General features: G+C 38.3%; 1 protein-coding gene across 22 annotated transcripts in view; it reads right to left on the bottom strand.

Moving 5' to 3' along the window:
• Positions 1–374: 374 nt before the first annotated feature.
• Positions 375–20,012, bottom strand: part of SORBS2 (sorbin and SH3 domain containing 2) — a 138,032-nt gene continuing 118,394 nt past the window's right edge. For 20 of the 22 annotated variants that reach the window (XM_067721624.1, XM_067721642.1, XM_067721632.1 and 17 more), the window contains 3 exons: positions 8,420–8,469; positions 4,632–4,738; positions 375–2,524 (listed from right to left, as the gene is read on the bottom strand). In XM_067721624.1, the coding sequence (XP_067577725.1) occupies positions 2,463–2,524; positions 4,632–4,738; positions 8,420–8,469 (219 nt within the window). In that variant the 3' untranslated portion in view covers positions 375–2,462. Of the gene's footprint in view, positions 2,525–4,631; positions 4,739–8,419; positions 8,470–9,108; positions 9,199–20,012 lie in introns of all 22 variants that reach the window. The other 2 variants (XM_067721625.1, XM_067721627.1) reach the window with 1 other exon arrangement.

Here is a 20,012-nt window from a genome sequence, read left to right as displayed (position 1 = left end):
TGAGTATTAACAGTGTCTGCCATGCCAATGGTGATAAAGCTTTTTAGGGCAACTGAAGAAAGGTGAATTTGGAAAGTGCTTACAACTTCTTGTAACTAACTTCTTCTTAGAAAAATAGCTATTTTTGAGGCAGAAATATTTTAAAATGTGTTGTTTTAGCTGAAGAGCAATGTTTAGCCAAGGAGTATTTAGCAAATGAGCTTTGGTGATGGGTTTAAAAAATATTTCTTCTCTGAGCTTATGCAAATGCATCTTTTCTCCATTTGTGTGTCAAGAGAACACAGAGCAAATGCATTTCCTCTGAGGTTTATCTAACCGATTGGGATAAAATACGCAATTCATGTAAGGATAAATGTCAAGAAGAAGAACTGAAGTATACTTCCAAGCAAAATTTATTAGATGTCTATTCAAGAAAAACACAATGACCTTTGCTTGTAAGAATTCAAAGTCAATTACCTAAAAGCTAGGTATGAATATTTTTCCTTTTAAAATCAGATACAGAGAATAGAAACATTAATTTTTCTTAAATATGACAGGCAACAGATACTGAATTTTTTCTCATAAATGGCATCAAAGGTAATTATTCATTTATCAGCAAAGCTGCATGCAGTTGACCTAATTTCAAACCCAAAGCCTTTAAAATATAAAGCTGGCTGTGAACTTGACAGTAATCAAGGTAGTAATCAAGGCTACTCAAAGATGTTTCTTTACCTTCTTTCTAATGAAATTCCTCTCTAATCGGTAGTTATATACATTTCAGTTTGGCTGCTAAGATGTTTTATGTTCATAAACTTTTGCAGAAGTGCTGTCTTACAGAATTGCACTGTCAAGGCATAATGATGATTTGTGGGAGATGTAAAGGGTAATCTGTTGAAAGTGTTTTAGCTTAGTTTAAAGGAAGGATAAAGACCAAATTAGGAAATTCCCCTGTTTTCTCAACAACTAAATAGTCCATACAAAAAATGAGCAAACATATGTACAAAATTCTAGAGTCTACATGCATTGTGAAAAGATCAACCACTGTTCACAGAAGAAATGCCATAAAAAGTTTTGTCTATAAGGTGCTCAGGATCCAAATATGAATAGTTCTTATGCAAAGTCATAAGAAATACAAAGCTAGTTCTCGGGGTATGTGTAATTCAGGCACTGTTAAGCACATTAAATCTTTCAGGTCCCAATATCATCTTCAAGGTTTCTACTGCAGGTCAGAAAATTTAACCTGAATGATTTAACATTGCTTCTAAAAAGTGCCTAATGTATTCTGAGGAAATATTTTACACACACTAGGAAAATCAGGCTCAACATATTCCTGTCCTCAAATGTAGCCAGGATTCTGAGTTCCAGAGAAGAAAAATAATTATCATAGTAAAAATAATTGTACTGATCATAATCCTTACTAAAACCAGCCTTAATACTTGTGATGCTTCTGAAGTACTCTATTTCTATAAAATAATATGTGAGATTCCTTTACATTTCCATAAATGTACAACATATCTTATGGATTGTCTGTTCTCATACAATCTCAAATGTGTATGTGTACACACAGTGAAATCTTACCTATGAATATTGCTTACAGATGCTTTCAAGTGTCTATGTTAGAATGATTCTTTGCACCTCTCACTAACACTGCTTTCATTTAACTTTTATCAGATAAATAAAACACTAAGAGCTCATTGTTCATGATGCTGATTATTACATTTTAATATAAAATAGCAATGCAACTTTACAACACAATCGTTTTCTGTAATCTAGCTAAACCTCTTATATTCTCCTGATTATTACCAAAGGCTCTTATTCACTTATTGTTTGCACTTCTAAAAAGTACAAAAAAAAACAAAATCCTGCAGAAGACTCCTATTTGAAACTCACATTCAATTCAACAAAATCACACTCATTCGAATTAACTTTCCTACTCTCGCTTTAGATTCTGTAATCACTGTGCATATTACAACATATAAGTGCAGGCAAACAATAGCTGAAGTACAGTTGTCATATCGTGTAAACCAGGACACTAGGCAAACTCGTGAAAGGAAAATATACTGCCAAGCTAAGAAGGTGAAAATGCAAACCCCAGCAAGTAGTAATAAACAAGCTTCTGGTTGCCTGAGGGGAGAACATCTTTCAGAGTGGACAAGAGAGCCTCCTTGAGACACTTACTTTTTTGCCTCAACTACTCAACCGTTATTAAGTATAATGATTTTCTTTCTGCTGCCGCATATTGACTTTTCAAAGTTTAGAGCAGACGGCAGGAATATGCACTTTCACACCGAAGCAAATCCTCCAATCTCCCCACCGCAGCTGCAGTTCCATTGCTGGTGGTTTGGTGGCAGATGGAGATGGTGATGGTGGGTGACTTCTATTGGAAACCAGAAGGCATAACAGCAGGAGGCCTGTGGAGATCTTTCAGGCAAGGTTATGCAGATGTGGTGCTGAAATGCAGCATAAATAATGGGGAGAGTGATTCACAGCCTCTTGACATAGTTCCCGGGAAAAGTACCAAAGAATTTGGTTCTTCTTGAGGTTCCTGAAAATAGAAGTGATACATGAAAGAGGGGTAACAGCCATTAAATGTCAGTTCATCTATGTGGGCTTGAAAACTCACTAAGAGAGCAAGCCCTCAGGGTTTGGAAAAGAGAGGAAACTCACTTGAAGGGATAGGAAGACAAAGTAAGCAATTTTATCTGTTTTGCCTGATGCCTCTGTTGCCTCTTGAGCTTAAATGCTGTGCTTCCATCACACCGGGCTGAACAGAAAGCTCAGCCTCTCAGTCTGAGGGGAGAGACAGTCTTGCTGAGGAGGTGGGCTTTTGTGGTTTTTTTTGCGATACGCGGGCCTCTCACTGCTGTGGCCTCTCCCGTTGCGGAGCACAGGCTCCGGACGCGCAGGCTCAGCGGCCGTGGCTCACTGGACCGGCCCCTCCGCGGCATGTGGGATCCTCCCGGACCGGGGCACGAATCGTGTCCCCTGCATCGGCAGGCGGACTCTCAACCACTGCGCCACCAGGGAAGCCCAGAGGTGGGCTTTTAAGTACAATGATACTCAAGTCTGATGAGGCTCCATTACCGAGGCTGCTAGACAGGAGTGAGGAGTGGAATAGGAAACGCAGCTGGGAAGTGACATTTTCAAATCCAATCTTCTCAGTTAGGATAAGGCTGGCCACGTGATAAGGTAGGCTGGAAAAGCACCACAGCAAGGCTTGGTTCTGGGAGCAGGACGTCTGTCACAGCTCCTCAGCACAGTGTAACGTGAAGGCTTTACTGGGGCTGCCATCACTCTCCAGTTTTATTATCTCATACAAGATCATGCTGAGCGCCACAGCATTCATTTACAAATAGCGCTGCCAAGGTCCTTAATAAAATATAGAAAATTTGAACTATTTACCAAGTCACTAAAGAAAAGAAAGATAGACCACTACTAGTGGGCGGGGGTTCTATCACTGGGCATGTTTCTAATATGAGGAGTAAAACCAAATGCATAAGCGGCCATCATTATGATCGCCTTTGGATTAGAATAACATGATTTCTTTGAAACTGTTTGGAAGAGCTAGTACACTAAATTCTTCCTTATGATTTCCAGCTCACATAGAGCGAACAGGGTCTCTACACTTCCCTTTTGCATTTACTGTCCTGGTTTGATGACTGATTTTCTTTATCCCTGTGTAGGTAAGCCATTTTACCTTCTTCTAAATGGGGGATTAATATAAACAGAGGCAGAGGCTTGTGGCTGCTAATGTGGCCTTTGCTCTTATATTTCCCCACTGTTGGCCTGTCTACAGAAAGCCCTTATTCCCTCATCTTTTGTCTCCTCCATCCTCCTATGCCTCTGATTCCTCTTTACCTCTTTCCTCTGTGACTTAGTATATGATACTCTTGTCTACAAAATTTTTCTCAGAAAACCTCTAGTTTTCTTTTAAGACGGTAAGAATGGGATTGTTTTTTAAGTGGTGAGAATGGAACTTCTACTTGGACCACACATTAAAGCGAAGGTGAATCACTGGTGTTTTAGGGCACCTACAGCAGACCTAGTCATGGGTGAGTTGTTCATTTCATCTTGTTTTCTCAAATTAGATCCTCACTGCTGACGACTAACATTTACCACTCAACAAGGGTATTGGTATTTTGCATCTAGGGAGCAGTTTCGTTGTTTTTGTTCTTAGATCTCAGTCTTTCCTGGTTGGTGCTATTTAAAGAAATTTTCTTCTCTCAGTTGAACTGGAAATAAAACCAGCAGAAAATCACGTATACCTGAAGCAGTAAATACTAAACTATATTAAAAATGCAATTGCCGGGCTTCCCTGGTGGCGCAGTGGTTGAGAGTCCACCTGCCGATTCAGGGGACATGGGTTCGTGCCCCGGTCCGGGAGGATCCCACATGCCGTGGAGCGGCTGGGCCCGTGAGCCATGGCCGCTGAGCCTGCGCGTCCGGAGCCTGTGCTCCGTAACGGGAGAGGCCACAACAGTGAGAGGCCTGCGTACCGCAAAAAAAAAAAGTCATTGCCTTGAGATTACATAGTGCATATGGATGTGTGAAAGATCAAAGGCATTATGAAATCAAAGAAAGCTTGACTATCGCATCCAACCGTGCAAGGGAGCAAACATAAGCAAATTACAAAATGGCCAATGTACACATACCCACAAACCATCCATCATCACATTTTTCCATCACGTCAATGACATCACTTTCTCTGAGCTCCAGCTCGTCTTCATTCCTAGGAGTATAGTTATACAGAGCCTGAAACCTTAAACAGGACAAATGGACGCGTTAAACAAAATCTTTATGCCTCTGTGAAACTACAGAAGAGAGTATAATATTTATTTTACTTTTAACATTTCTATTCTTATTAACATATTAATTAGGTAGTATAAGTCTTTGGTAAGCATGTAAAGTAAGTAGAAGTAGTTAGGCTTTCATGGGAATTAGACCACTCTAATAGCATTTCAAAACTCATAATGGGGAAAATTTATGGAAGATTCTAATATCCATAGTTGGATTAAAACATTTATAAATTGGACCTGCATTTCAATTGTCCAGTCATGGATAGCTATCATTCGGACATTAAATGATAGTACAGAATATAAAAGAAGTGATATGTGCATTATTCAGCTATATAAAAACAAGAAGGAATTACAGTTTTAATTAGCCATAATCAGAAGCAAGTAATTGCAGCTTGCAAGTGGAATTTTCAAAAGATTCTAAATTGAGATGCACAAAATGTCTCAGACACAACTTCTAAATCACTGTATGGGAATTACTATAACAGAGAAGTGTTCTTTGTTTTTGTTTTTTTTGTTTTTTTACCAGGAGGAATTCTTTAAAGCAGTTTAGTTTCATAGTTTGAATCAGTGTAAGTGGTGATCTCAAACAGTAGGTTAGGGACATACGTTCCTTTTTAAATGGGTCTCAGAGAAATTGTGTTCAATGTAAAAACTCTCAAAATAATCATATAAAAAAGAATTACTGATAGAATGCTGCCACTTTCTCTGTCTGAATTCTTTGAGAACACATATTTTGTTGACATTGATCAGTAGCAAACTCAGACATTGAATTTTTGGTAATAAAATAGCATGCATATTCATATGGACTGGCATTTTGGAAAGACACAAGTTCTAGCAGCTCGGGGTCAGGAAGCATTTGATATGCAGTGAACATGAAAACTTCATATTACCACTAAAATATTATCAGTATGTGAGGGGGATTTTTTTTAAAAGTTAGTGAATTTGTTTCTGCCGTTCTTCATAACAGTTAATGTAATTCTGCCAATGTAAGAAAATAAGAACCACATTTCAGGGCACTGTGAATTTTTTCAAGCCAACTTTAAAAGGTTGATAATATTGGATACTGCTCAGGAACAAGAATGATTTATTTTGATTACTTCATTCAGTCAGAAAATCATACTTTGGTAGAACAAAACTATTCTATCATGTCACCTGAACTCAAACATCATGTGATACACTGGGGCCTCGGCTGCATTGGCTTCTCTCCCTGTCCTTGAACTTTTCACATTGGGGGGTCTGGATAAAGTTGGATTGGGGGAGGGTGTATTGGGGAAAGAGCTGATAAGATGTGGTGCCTATCAGCCTCTCCTAGAAACATTATCTTCCCTGGCCTGAGAGCAAAGCCTGAAATTCCAACGTTAGAGATTTCTTCCCCTGTTAATATTTTGTCCTCCTAGTAAACCTTTTTAACCACTTGAGCTTCTGAGGTCTTCTATGGAAAAAGGATTCTCTGATTGTGGGGAAGGACAAAGAAAGGTAGCCTGAATCCCAGAGCCATGTGGAAAACAGACAGGAAGGTCTTGAATACCGACATTCCTTAATTTGGATGTTTGCATGGGCCAACCCTGGTTGGAACAAATTATTCTGCTGTTTGATTTGAAGATGCTCAGGTGAAGGAATGGTATCTCTTGTCTATCCCTGGGGAAAGTTAATTTCACCATAGTTCCTTTTACAATCTCACATTTGAGGGAGATAGGCATTCCTGGGCTGTTAATTCCGTGGATATACATTGCATCTCTCACTTTGGGAAACACTGATTCTCTGAGCTTTTCAGGCTTCAGCCTTCACCCAGGCACATCTCCAGCCACTTACAGAGACAGGCCTATTTAAGGCCACAAACCCCAGCTGCTTGAAGAATCTCAAGGTCCCAAGAGATTAAAAAAAAAAAAAAATTGGCATGAACTCCTTCACTTTGATATGATGAAAGCCACTATGCTTATCAGAGTTTACTTACCATTCTGGTTTAATTAGACCACCAAAAAAAAAAAAAAATTTGGAAGTTTCATGGAAACATAAACAAACCTTCTGGAAATCCTCCTGCCTCTGCTGGCTTTCAAAATCAGTATTGCACGACAGGAAATGCAGTCGAATTACAATAAAAAAAATGCTGTTTTGAAAGATGTGTTGGTGAGATGAATGATGGTGGTGGGGTTAGGATGCCTCAAAAAGAAATCTGTCTTTTAAATAGGAAATGCTCAACCAAACTTGAAGCTCTCTCTATAACTTGCAACTTCTTCTATAACATATTTTACCATACTTCTGAATTGCAGTGACATTATAACATTATGTTCCTATTTTCACTCAAAACCTATTTCTTAAATGAAAGAGATTAAGTGACACCCATCTAATTGGCATTGTGATCAAATAGAAATTTAATAAAGAATGTTTTATGTCCAAAGCAGGACACTGAAAATGCCTTTTTCCACCTGTGAGCTCATAAACACGAGGAAGCATTAACTTTGTGACATGAAACAGTGTGACGTCACCTACATCTTAATTCATAAATTCATTAAAAGCTGCTGATATAATGTGTTGATAATGCAGTAAACCTAAGCAGCCTTGGGATTTACTTTTTGTGATGTGATCCCTTCATCATTTGTGTAAATAAGGAAACACAAACCTTTCGAGTTACAAGTTATATTTAACATTTTTCCAAGTAAATGAAATTTTGAATTATTTGTACCTCCAAGCTATTTTTTCATAGTCTTTTCCTTAGCAAATAAAACCTTTCTGGCTGTACTCCGTGAGAGCCAGTTTCAGGTTAGAGATGGTTTCCGAGGAGCATGCTTTTAGCTGAGCACCAGGTCTGTGAGGAGTGAGGTCACCAGGCCCCCCTGGTTTGCTCTGCTCCGGGGGAGCAGAGCTTGGACAGTGGGCAGGAGGCACGCTGTGTGTGCTCAAGTCAGCCTGACATGGTTTAGTCCTGTAAATGTTCCTTCCCAGTGTCTAGCTCTGCACTCAGAGTAGGCAACAGCCAACAGGAAGTGGATAACCTCTGAATATCTCTCATGGGCAAAATGGGGCAGAAGGAGACCCTAAAAGACAATGTGTGACACCTTCAGATTGATTCGACTTAGAAAGGAGAGGGGATTTGAAAGAAAGTGTGAAAAGGCATTTTCCTGGTCCTCTGGGTAGTGAACATCGTGTAACTGAATGACAGTGCATGTTTTAATACTGCCATTTCCAAAAGAATGGAACTTTGGAATTATGCTACTAACGTATCACTGTAGGTCTACTTTGACATTCTCCTGCTCTTCAAATATGTGTAAAAACAATGTTAGAACATTTTCAGTGTATCTTTAAGGCTGTAGTTACTAGAATCTACGTGGTGAGTAGAAAAGAGCGGGAGACAGATTCATGAATCTTAGGAATCACTGCAGCATTGGAAGGGTTTTTTCTTAGTGCATAAATCAAAGTCTTCTCTGCAAAATCACGGATTTTTTTTTTCTTAAATTAGCTTCTGTTCTCTGTTGTGAAAGATGGAGACTATTGCAATTTCTCTTAATCTGGGAGATGTCATCTCATGTTAGTTACTCTGATCTCTTTCATTTGCAAAGTTGTACCATCCTCGCTTATGGTACATCAGTTGTCCATTTTGTGGGTCAAGGTTAGTCTCGAATTTAGAAGATAAGAAGAATACTTACGGTTCCCCCCCACCTTGAATGTTTTCATGAGTAAACACAGGACGCTGTGGCTGAAATGAAATGATTTTCAATGTAATCAATGCTTAAACTGGTACTAATTAAAAGATAATTTGGATAATGGCATGGCACTTTTCTTGACATTTAATATTTCCTGTTGTAAAAAACCAAGAGGAAGGGAAAAAAACCAAATAAAGGGTTTCTGCTGGATTAATAATTAAAATATTTTGAAAGGTGCTTTAAATTAAATTGAAATAACCAAGGTTCAAATGTTTTGAACATATCTGCAATCTTGTCTGCTCAAGCTTTAAGGAAGAGTCAGGGTTTAGTCCCATTGATTTTTCAAAGGCCAGGAACATGGCAAGAACATAGACACCAAATCACTAGACTGGGAAGTCTGGACACCTTCATACAACCTTATTCTTCAGCGTTTTCTCAAACAAGCAAAGAATAAACCACATTTAGTCTAACAGCAAAGTATCCACATTCATTCTAATATACTTTTCCTTCACAGACAACATTTTCACATACAGTACAGATAAACATGTCAAGAGGCAGACATGTCATGCTACATTTGAAGTTACACTCTCTGTTCTCAATGTGGAGGAAACACATGCATTTTTAAAAAGAGAAAACAGAGAGTATGAAATAGCATGTAACAAACAATATCCAGGTAACATGTAACATTTTACCTTAGAAGAGAAATATTGGTAGAAATTCCCAGTGCACTGAACTCTCAAAAGAGTTTCCTTTCTTTTTAAACTAAGCATCAAGACCAGTATCTGTAATAGATACTTATAATATTGGAAATGACAAGCCTTTGCGTCCCATATATCCACATAAAAATTGCAATGAATGAAAGTTCACACATTTCTTGAATATGTAAACACAATGTAGTTTATACCGACTACCTAAATGTTACCTTTTAAGGGGGGAAAAAAAGAATTTCAGTTCATTCATAACACACTTCAAAAGCATTCTCTTCTAAATGATGGCTGCATGGTAAAATGAGATAAACCAGAGTTTGCATGGCAAATTGCATGGCAATTGTAAGTGATTCTTTATTGATGACTGCATTCATTTTTAGATCCATGTCTTTAGACCTCAGGGCTAATTCCTGGATCCCGGAGTTAGGAATGGATTACTGAGAGGCTGGGAATTCCCCCTGCAGACTGTCCATAGAAACCCCATTGGTCCAAGAACGGAGGGGGACTCTGGGGCTCCTCTGAGTCTTCGAGTCTACAATCTGCTCCCTTCCTGCGTTCTTTATCCACTCCCTTCCCATCCAAGCTGTCTATCTAGCATAGTAGACTAGGTGCTTACTACTAAAACTTTAAGCTTTCAGTTAATAGTAATTGGAAATGTTTACGAACAGTATTCTTAGAAATTTCACTCAACAGTCTGTGCATGGAATATATAAGCATAAGATTAAAGAGTGGATAAAAATTATCAGACACATGTATGACTTAAGAGTATAATACTTACCCTATAAATCAACATAAAATAACTAACAATGTATCTATTATTAGAATTATAACATATACTATTTTAAGAATGATTAAGACTAAACCATTTTCCAGCCATTTTTAAGGTCATTTAATTCAACATATTATTGAAATCAGTTTAAATGTATGAAGAGGTAAAATAAGTCATTCATAAGCCTATATCCTATTACAGGTTCTCATCCAGTCATATATATATGATGTATGTCATATATATCTTATATATATGTTTTATGCAGAAATAAGATTTGTATATATCAATTGCTATTAATATTTTGTAATTATTTCCAGTCTCCTTTTCTCAGTCTTCCTTTTCATTTTAAATCACTGCAGAATATTATTCCCTTACATATCTGTCTATACCTTTTTTGGTTGTCTTAACCATTTCTCTCTCTCTTTTGTTTTTGAAGTTCAGATTGATCTCGCCCTTTTCACTATCATAAATAACAATACCATACAATTTTTATACAAAGAACTATTTTCTTGTTTTGAACTATCTCTTAGGACACATTTCCAGGAGTAAAATTTCGGGCCAAAGATTATGCATTGAAGCCACACGATATTAAAAATGCTGGTGTTAGTTACTCAAACACACTATATTTAAAAACCCAATTAAAAAAATCGAAAATGCCATGTTTTGAATCACATACCAAGATAGCAATGGTTCTCTCACAAAAACAATCATAGAGCAGTTTACAGTGCACAACAAAGTTATAAATAAGGAAATATTATTTGTTCTTAAGAGAAAATCTTTTGTAAAATATATTTCATTGTGCTCTAAAAATGGCATGCCTATTTCCACATATTTAAGCCATTCTAATATTTTTGAGTTGAGTAGAAGTTTCACTTTGATATCACGGCATCCAGTGCTTGGTAAAACTGGCTGGTCTAATTTCATTGCTCCCTTACGTTAAAATGTGAATGCAACTTACAGGATTAAACTGTTCATTAACGTAAAACAATCTACTTATAAAATCCGTATAGCACCTTTCCGTTATTGTGATTACAATTCCCCTGGTTTAATTCCTTTAATTCAACTCATCTCATAAATCATTTCAATGAACCATCTCTGTGGCAATTATGAAAATTGGGCTATTGCCAGAAGTATGTGGCTTCGTTAATTCTACAGGCCTCTAAGTCTTAAGAACTTGTGTTCCTGGGTGTGTCAGCCAGTAACATCCTTGTTTTTACTCATCTTTCTCAATACTTCCTTCATATCCTTTAAAAGGATCTACCCCCACTGTTTTGTTTTTTCTGAATCACTGGTTTTCTATACTGTTCACATACTGAGGCTAGGATTTATCACAGCTTTTATTAGCAGAGAAGTTGTGTATCTATTATAATGGTGACTTTTAGAACTTTTCTGAGGTTACTTTTGATAGGAATCATCTCCATGTGAATATGGATAGCTAGGAGGCAGTTTTAAGGAAAGATGACCAGTTACAGCAACTGAAATAATTTATTTTAAAAGTCTTTTGGGACTTCCCTAATGGTGCAGTGGTTAAGAATCCACCTGCCAATGCAGAGGACACGGGTTTGATCCCTGGTCCGGGAAGATCCCACATGCTGCGGAGCAACTAAGCCCGTGTGCCACAACTACTGAGCCTGTGCTCTAGAGCATGCGAGCCACAACTACTGAGCCCATGCGCCACAACTACTGAAGCCCGCGCGCCTAGAGCCCATGCTCCGCAACAAGAGAAGCCACTGCAATGAGAAGCCTGCGCACCGCAAGGAAGAGTAGCCCCCACTTGCTGCAACTAGAGAAAGCCCGTGCGCAGCAACGAAGACCCAACGCAGCCAAAAATAAATTAATTAATTAGATAAATAAATTTATATTAAAAAATAGTCTTTGGTCAATAGAGGAATAAGCAGCACAGATACTTATGAGGGCATGTTTGTGTCTTTCCAGTGTTGGCGATGACTAACTATATGACCTTGGATATGCACCTCACCTTCCTTATCTCTAAAATCAAGGAGGTGGACAAGTTGATGGTTTAGATCTTGTCCCCCTCAGGGAATCCATAAAGGAATCCACGTTTCCACAGATATATTTCCTCTGATACTCATTCAGTTGTCAGAGAGCTATGACAACTGGTTTTGGTTAATTCCCAAGTGTCTCAGTCATGTAAAAACAATTAATTTTAAAACAATAATTAAACTTCATTTTTCAGATCAGTAAACCAAAACCCAAAGATAATTTCTTAATATCACAAATAAGCAAGAAGAAGGAACAGAACTACAATTCTGACTCTCACTCTTTATTGCATAAAAGCTTACTATGATGGAATAGATAGCACAGGCTTTTTAAAATCAACACCTTAATTTTTTTCCTTTAGGCAAGTGTTTATGTTCTGTATGGATACCCAAACAAATTGTCGTAGAAGGTTGTCTTTTGCCTTTCCCCCTCCTTATAACTGGGCACAAACCCTGGGGCAAAGACCTGTGAGGTATCTGCACTCTTTTGCCACCTAATGGTGAGTAATGGCAGCAACATGTTAAAAGTTGTTTTGCCTTTGGACAGCTCTCACCAAGTTGCTTCAGCCTGGATTCATTTTGAAAGGATATTTTAAAGACCACAGAGCGATGTGGAATAGATATTCATCTGTTTTTCTGACCATGTTATTCCTATCCCACGTTTTAAATTCTTGAGAAAGGATCAGTCTTTAGCCACCAGTATTTTTGGTCTGTGTTCATTTGTATTTTCACTATCTGCTCAGGCATTTCTATTACTCATAACTTCTTAGCGGTTTTGTGATAAATATAGAAGATACATGAGTGACATTCAAGAAGCTCATATGAGCTGTGAGTTTAAAAAGATGATTTTGAAGTTAACAGATTGCAGTCACTGTGCTGGAAATTTTAAGCGAGAATTATGTCATATTTATATTTCCTTAATGAGTCTTAAGAGCACAATAAAAATGAGAAAACCCAATGAAACATGCTGTTTTTATAGAATCCTAAATATTTAGCTTTTTCCTTGGCAATGCAACAATCTTTTTTTCTCTTTTAGTGTAGCTGTTTTTTAGTGTTGTCAAAAGCAGATACAAATGAGACAGGTTTTAAACACATGCTAATTTTCAAAGCCAGAACCAATCACAAGCCACTGCTCATAAGAAAGTTGGTTTGAAATATCCTAGAACCTTAGGTATCAGTAAAATATATACTTTTCTAGCTGAGATAGTAAGGCACAGTCTATCCTAAACCTACCTTCTTACCTGTGCTTCTGCAGAGGCATCTGGAGGATTAGCTATATCTAGTACTAGGTAATTCTTAGGTAAGGATTGACCATTACTTTAAATACTAATGTGGGAAAATCTTTGAAAGAGCTATTAGCAGTTCTAGAGTTTTTATTTTTTTTTCCCAGAAAATGTTAGGTGTGGTACTTGCCAACCAGAATTAGATGAAATTCTCTTAATAACAAACAGTACCATGTTTATGTTTCTAGGCGTATTTTTCTTTCTTACCTTATACAATTATTTTAAATATTTAAATTATTTTTTAAATTGTGAAAACACAACTTTGCCTGAATTAGAGAATATAGAATATTTGTGTTCCACACAAACACATATAATAGAACATATAAGTACATACTGTAAAAATCTGACAAAGAACAAAACTTATGGTGACCCAAAGCATACCATCTCATTGACCCATGGGAATTTATGGATGGGCCATATTAATTTTGGAAAAGTTTTATTTTTTGGCTCTGGAAAGCCCTTCTGTGAGAATCTCTCCCAATCAACATTCCTCATTCTCTATGGCAACACAAATCTCTGCCTCAGAAACAAAATCAGGTCTTATTAGGCAAGGCAAAAAGCACAAAAATGGCCTAAATACAGAGAAGTATCTACATTTCTTAAAAACGGAAAAGGAAATCTGTCATCAAGTCCTTAAAAGCTTGCAGAACCATAATCATGTAATGGAGCATGTAAGATTAAACCAGCGGCCATCAAAATAGAAATGGGAAAGGACCGATTCAGGCAGAGATGAAAATTCTCAAACTCCTCGGCTGCCGTCCTCAGTATTAATGGTACCAATTAGAATCCATTCATTTTCCAGGGCTGTCGATGCCATAGAACTAAGTAGTCAAAGGGAAAGTAATCTGACCTTTAAGTTCAATCAGAGCTGTCAAGAGACTGGGAGCCCCTGGAGTCCAGAGAAGCAGAGTTGGCTTGAAAGTGTCATGGGGTAAATGTGGCACGTGTCAGCAGAGCAACAAGATATTTTACAACAAGGGCCATGGGTTAAAAGAAATCCACATAAACTGAACGACACAGAAGCAAGCATCCCTGGAAGGGTGTGAGTTCAGTATATGATTGGCAGCAGCTTTATTCTTTGCACTAGAACTAGTGATGGGAAAGCAGTGATTTACACGAGATGGATGTGGAAGACAACATATACCACACCCTTATTTGTACAGAGGAGAATTGGGGCATGTCTTTTGTCACTTTTGGAAAGCTTACGCACACACATAAAGGAGAAGCTCATTGCCCAGAGACTCAGGATAGGATTTTCGTGTTGATCTGACTTCATAGCTGCTCATCATCATCAGAAAGGTCATTTCCTTTCAAGGGTACCTCCAGCCCTACTTCATTGGCAAAGCACAGCAATGACAACTAAGGAAGAGCCAGCCCACTGACGGCGGAGGGGTGGCCAGGGTGCCTGGCTCAAGGTGGGGCCTCTGATCCTACCCTGTGGGAACCGCTGAGCCCTCTGACTGGTGAACTGCAGGATCTCCAGGACATCACTGGGCTACGCGGAGGCTTACCCAAGACAAGTAGATCGCTTTTTAAATCAGCCTGGAAAAGCCGTAAGAAGTTAATTAGTTCTCATCTTCATTACCCAGCCTTCAGAGGAGCTTTCCTGTTTTTTTTTTTCCATGCACACACAGCATGCCAAACTCCCGAATGAGAGCAGAGCAGGAAGGGTTAACAGTCTGCAGACAGCTCTTCTGGCGGCCCAGAGTTTTCACAGCACAGGCATCAGTCGCTGCTTTACTAGGGAACTCACAGGCAGAGCAGAGAGAGATTTATAGAGGGAAGTTGGTATAGGGAAGATGTTTGAATGCAGTGTAGATGGCTAAGAACACTTACAAGAAAATTTATGTCTTTAATAGAATGCTTAACAATTGGTTTCAAGATACTCTCAGATCTGACCTGTTTTCTTTGTGTTTATTTGAATAGATGCAAGGTAAGAGCCAGGGAAATTCTGCTTCATATCCATCAAATTTCATAGACAGTGTCAATCATTTGTCACAGGTAAATTTTCTAATAAAACACATACAAAGAAAATATGGGGAATTCCCTGGCGGTCCAGTGGTTAGGACTCTGCGCTTTCACTGCTGAGGGCCCAAGTTCAGACCCTGGTTGGGGAACTAAGATCCCACAAACCTTGCAGCATGCCAAAAAAAAAAAAGGCTTTTCTGGGGGAAATTGTGAAATACTGTTTAATTAAATACAGAATATTGTTCTAACTCCAAGCACCTTGTGACTATTTTGGTGTTCTTTCAAAGTAAGATTTTTAATATGACAGTGAGTAAACTAACCTTTCTTGTGTGTATGTTTTATTTTCTGTCCATTCATGGACAAGACCTAGCAATGTACTGTCTAGTATTTGATTTGGCTTATGGGAACTTTAGCAGGACTAATGGACTTTTTTTTTTTTTTGCGGTACGCGGACCTCTCACTGTCGTGGCCTCTCCCGTTGCGGAGCACAGGCTCCGGAAGTGCAGGCTCAGCGGCCATGGCTCACGGGCCCAGCCGCTCTGCGGCATGTGGGATCTTCCCGGACCGGGGCACGAACCTGTGTCCCCTGCATCGGTAGGCAGACTCTCAACCACTGCGCCACCAGGGAAGCCCGACTAATGGACTTCTAAATAAAAGCATGTGCTTTTCTCAACTCTCATTTAGGAAAAAGTTCATAATAATTAGTAATGATTGACCTCATATCTTCAGTCTCTGGGGATGAAATGCATCAGGCATTTTTCTTTAAGGCTTGTGGCAGAGAATGCTTCATGTTCTCCAATATCCATTCTCTTCTTTGTCATCCCAGTAACAGAATCCCAAATGTTAGGTAGGCACACGGCCATTCTTAATAAGGTCTATTTTCCAAACTTCCTTGTATCTAGATGTGCTTATGTGGTAAGTTCTGACAGATGGGATATGTGCGGTTTCTGGAAAATGCCCTTCAAGGAAGAAGACATAAGCTTCCCTCCCCTTTTTTCCTTCCTGCTGGCTGGAATGAGAAAGGGACTGCTGGAGCTGCTGCAGCCACTTTGGACCATGCAGTGGAAGCTTTTCATTGAGCATGGTGATGTGCCAAAATAAAATGGAATCTCCTGGGATCCCTGATGACTGTATAGCCACATACCAACCCTGGATACCCTACATTTATGCATAAGAAATATATATTTCTACCTTGTTTAAGCTCTAATTATTTTGAGTCTTCTGGCACTGCAGCTGCCCCAATCTTGACTAATACAAGGGTTCTATAAACATCAAGACTCATAGAGAAAAAAAAGTAGCTGTTGGAATGACATGGATAAACAACTGGAAAGATCATTTGAACATATTAGGAAGAATCAGGGCTTAATTTCATGTTGGAAACTGTGCTCAAGGGGATTACCTTCCAGTGGGATGGCTCTAGGGTGAGGAGACTTCCTTCTGGGACCATAATAACTGAGTTCCTTGGAAGAAACCCAAGAAAGAGTCTTTCTCTCTGTTCACAAAGCGCTTCCACTGCAGCTTGAGTCCACATTGCTGCAAGACTCTTTTACAGAATATTCTTAGATGGAACTGGAAGCTCAGCTTACAGCAAAGCTGAGGATTATAATAATTTGTATTATGAAAAACCAATATTTAAAAGATGCTCAAAGACTAGAGAAAATATTGGATTCTGATTTATATATCAAACTCATAATTTATATGTACATTTCAGTCTTCCATCATCTATAAAGTCGTGGTAACTTTTACTTCCATGGAAGATTTTGGATTGCATATGACAGACTTACATTGTCTCAGAAAATACTTTAAAACAACAAAATTGCATTAAATTAACATGAGTTAAGTAAAACAATGGCTGATAGGGGTTGATAACATTGTTGTAATGATTTCATGCATACTATACTATGCCTATTAAAGCATTATTTAAATTTTATTTTCTCTTTGCTTTTAGTGCTAGGTTACTTTCCTTCTTTGTAATGAGCAAAATTTCTAACATTCTTGAAATGAGAGAAATAGGAAGCCTTCTTAAAGGATTCACATCAGTTTGTTACTGTGTCAGATGTGGATTAAACTATAATAATGGCCTAAAATTTGTAGTTGATGCAATTTGTATGTATACTTACAAGCATAACTTCAGTCAACTTATATTCTTTCTATGAGTAAAAAATAGATTTATAAGGTTTTCAGAAAAAGTGGGGGATTAAAATGAACATTCGCTCTCAAATATGAGATAAAAAAGAGAAAAAACTTCATTTTTCTGGAGTTGGTTATTTGATGTGGTTATTAAAGTATTCTTTTAAAACATGGTTACTGTGAATATCTCCATTCTCTCATACCATTCTGGGAACAACTGAAACATACAGAATGTATGAGATGAGCTTGGTTCTTGCAGGAGAATCAACCTGTTGAAGTTCTGGTTTTGTCCTTGACACTACAGTGGTGTGTTCCATGTCTCTACATTTGAGAAGGCCGATTCTCAAGTTACTTGCCCACTTATTGACTGAGCTTAAAGGCTGAAGAACAAGTTAGGGAAAGGCAAGGAATAAATATTTTGACCTTAAAAGAGAACCACAGAGAGAGAAAAAAAGGCAAATTCTTAGACTCAGACATTTTCTAAAGAATTATTATTATTTAAAAAATTTCCTAATTATTTCCTGCCAGCTAAGATAAAAACCTCAAAGGGCAAAGAGCAATATGTCTTTAAAATATACTACATTTTTTTCAAAGATTCCTTTCCTACGTAAGATAAAATTCACGTAGATGGACTATTTCGGTGGATAGATTTGGTGATGGGGGTTTGGAAGATTGCATAAATGGCATTTCTCAGGTGTTGGTGCTTCCTAGTTCAAAAACATGACTCTACTAGAGCCTTCGTTTTGTATTGTTTTTTGACTTATGTGCAGAGGCTCTCATTTCAGGTGGAGAAGATTGAGTGTGAGGTTGAGTCATTATTTGAAGTCCTTTTGTCTAAAGGAAAAGGTTTCAGGATCATTCTGGACATAGAAGTAAAACTTTTCTGAGATGGATTAATTTCATGCTGTGGTTGTCACTGCATCTCTTTCCAAGGCCAGTCATTAACTTTGTTAAAAATCTTTTATCATGGTATCCTAAGAGGGAGTTAAATACCAGCAAAGCTGCCAGCCAGCCAACAAGTCTCAGAGATGGATCTTTGTTAACTGCTACAAAAGAAGCCTCCTTTCCACATCCTCATTAATTTACTTCAATTTTGTGGAAGAACAACGCTCAAGACAGTGCCAAAGATCATCCAGCCCTTAGGCTCTTCTGAACCTGCTGATTGATTGGGGAACTTGGGAGGCAATGAGCCCACTAAGAAGTGACAGAGAGTGACAGGCACAAAGCTGACCCCTTTGAATGGGATGGTTCTCCTGCTAACCCTCAACTTAAAAAAAAAAATCTAATAATCGCTTTTTATTCTTGTATGAAGTTTAGTTTGTTCTTCTCCTCAATCTAAGTCTAGCTGCTATGCAAATATATCTTTCAAATTTTTGGACAGAGGCCATGCTAATGATGTTAAAAGTTAGCAACCAATATCGAATGGCTTTTTAGATCTTGTGAGATGGCACCAACCTAAAGACGCACATCTAATTAATTAAGTTCATTGAAAGACATGCAATAAACCACACTCAAGATGCAGTTACCTTTAATTTTGGTGAGCTTATCTCCTGTTGATAAGAGTATTTAGGGAGGAGCGGAGATGAGTAGGGCTGGGTAGGCTGAGAAAGTGTGGGGACCAGGTCAGAGGCAGTGGCCAAGGAGGAATGAGAGGGAAGGGAGGAAAGCAGACAGCTGGGAAAGGATGTAGATGTTCTATCTCCCGAAGAAAGTGAAGATGGCTTAAATATTGAGGAAAGACAAGGTGCAATTATGCTTGTGTCCAGCATGAGGTCACATGCTTTTTAGAGAATACCCCCCACAGCTAAATAATTTTAAAGTTACCAAATACCCTGGGGCGTGTGACATTTATGACAAATTCTTGCTTTGAAAGCACTAACTTTTTCTTCTGCATTTGATTCAAAATTCCCAGTGGCTATGATCAGTTTCACTTTTTTCTGATATGAGCGGCTGGAGATAAGAACCCCCATAATCTACAGTTGTATAACGTAATTTGTGGGATGGGTCCTTCTAAACACTGAGGAAGAAAGCGTAAAACCCTGCAATGACTCTTTGTAACTTGCTTGTGAAGTAGATCATAATTTATAGTCAGTTTGCTGCAAAGCTAGGGAAGTTACGACCTCTGTCTGTGCGTGTGCGTGCATGGTGGGAACTGGCTGTGAAACTCACCCCCTGAGCACCACGCTGTGGGTGCTGCCTGCAGCCGGCAGTAGCAGTTCCTGGGAACCAAGCCACATGTCTAACCACATCTTAAACTTGATTAAATTGAAGGGGAAATTAGTTATTTAAGTAATTGACTTAGAAATCTGTTTGACTTACTGCAATGAATGAATGATCTCTATTACTAAGCAGTGTGTTTATTTTATACGAATGCAGACATGGCTCCCTTCTTTGTCCAGATGACATTTTCTCACCTGGTTAGGGGACGGCCAAGACTCAGGGTTTTGTGGGTGTCCGGTGGCCTAATGGGCACTCACCATGATTTAATCCCAAGAATACCCCATATAGACCAAATGCCTCTACATTTGTTATTGGTAAGATCTTAATTGGAAATTATGGGGTTTTAAAACTGATTTTCATTTTTAAAGATTTCTAAATAGAGGAGCCATGGGGGAAAGTGACTTGCTTAGTGGCATAATATGAATCATGAATTTTGTTCCATAATTTCAATATTTGCCAATAATCATATTTGCTTTTTAATTCACAGATTAAATATTTGAGACATCAAGTTTTGTTTTT

This window comes from Pseudorca crassidens, chromosome 21, assembly GCF_039906515.1.
Source record: "Pseudorca crassidens isolate mPseCra1 chromosome 21, mPseCra1.hap1, whole genome shotgun sequence".
NCBI lineage: Eukaryota > Metazoa > Chordata > Mammalia > Artiodactyla > Delphinidae > Pseudorca > Pseudorca crassidens.
Note: the sequence above shows the minus strand (reverse complement) of the source record. Positions and strands in the feature narration are given on the sequence as shown.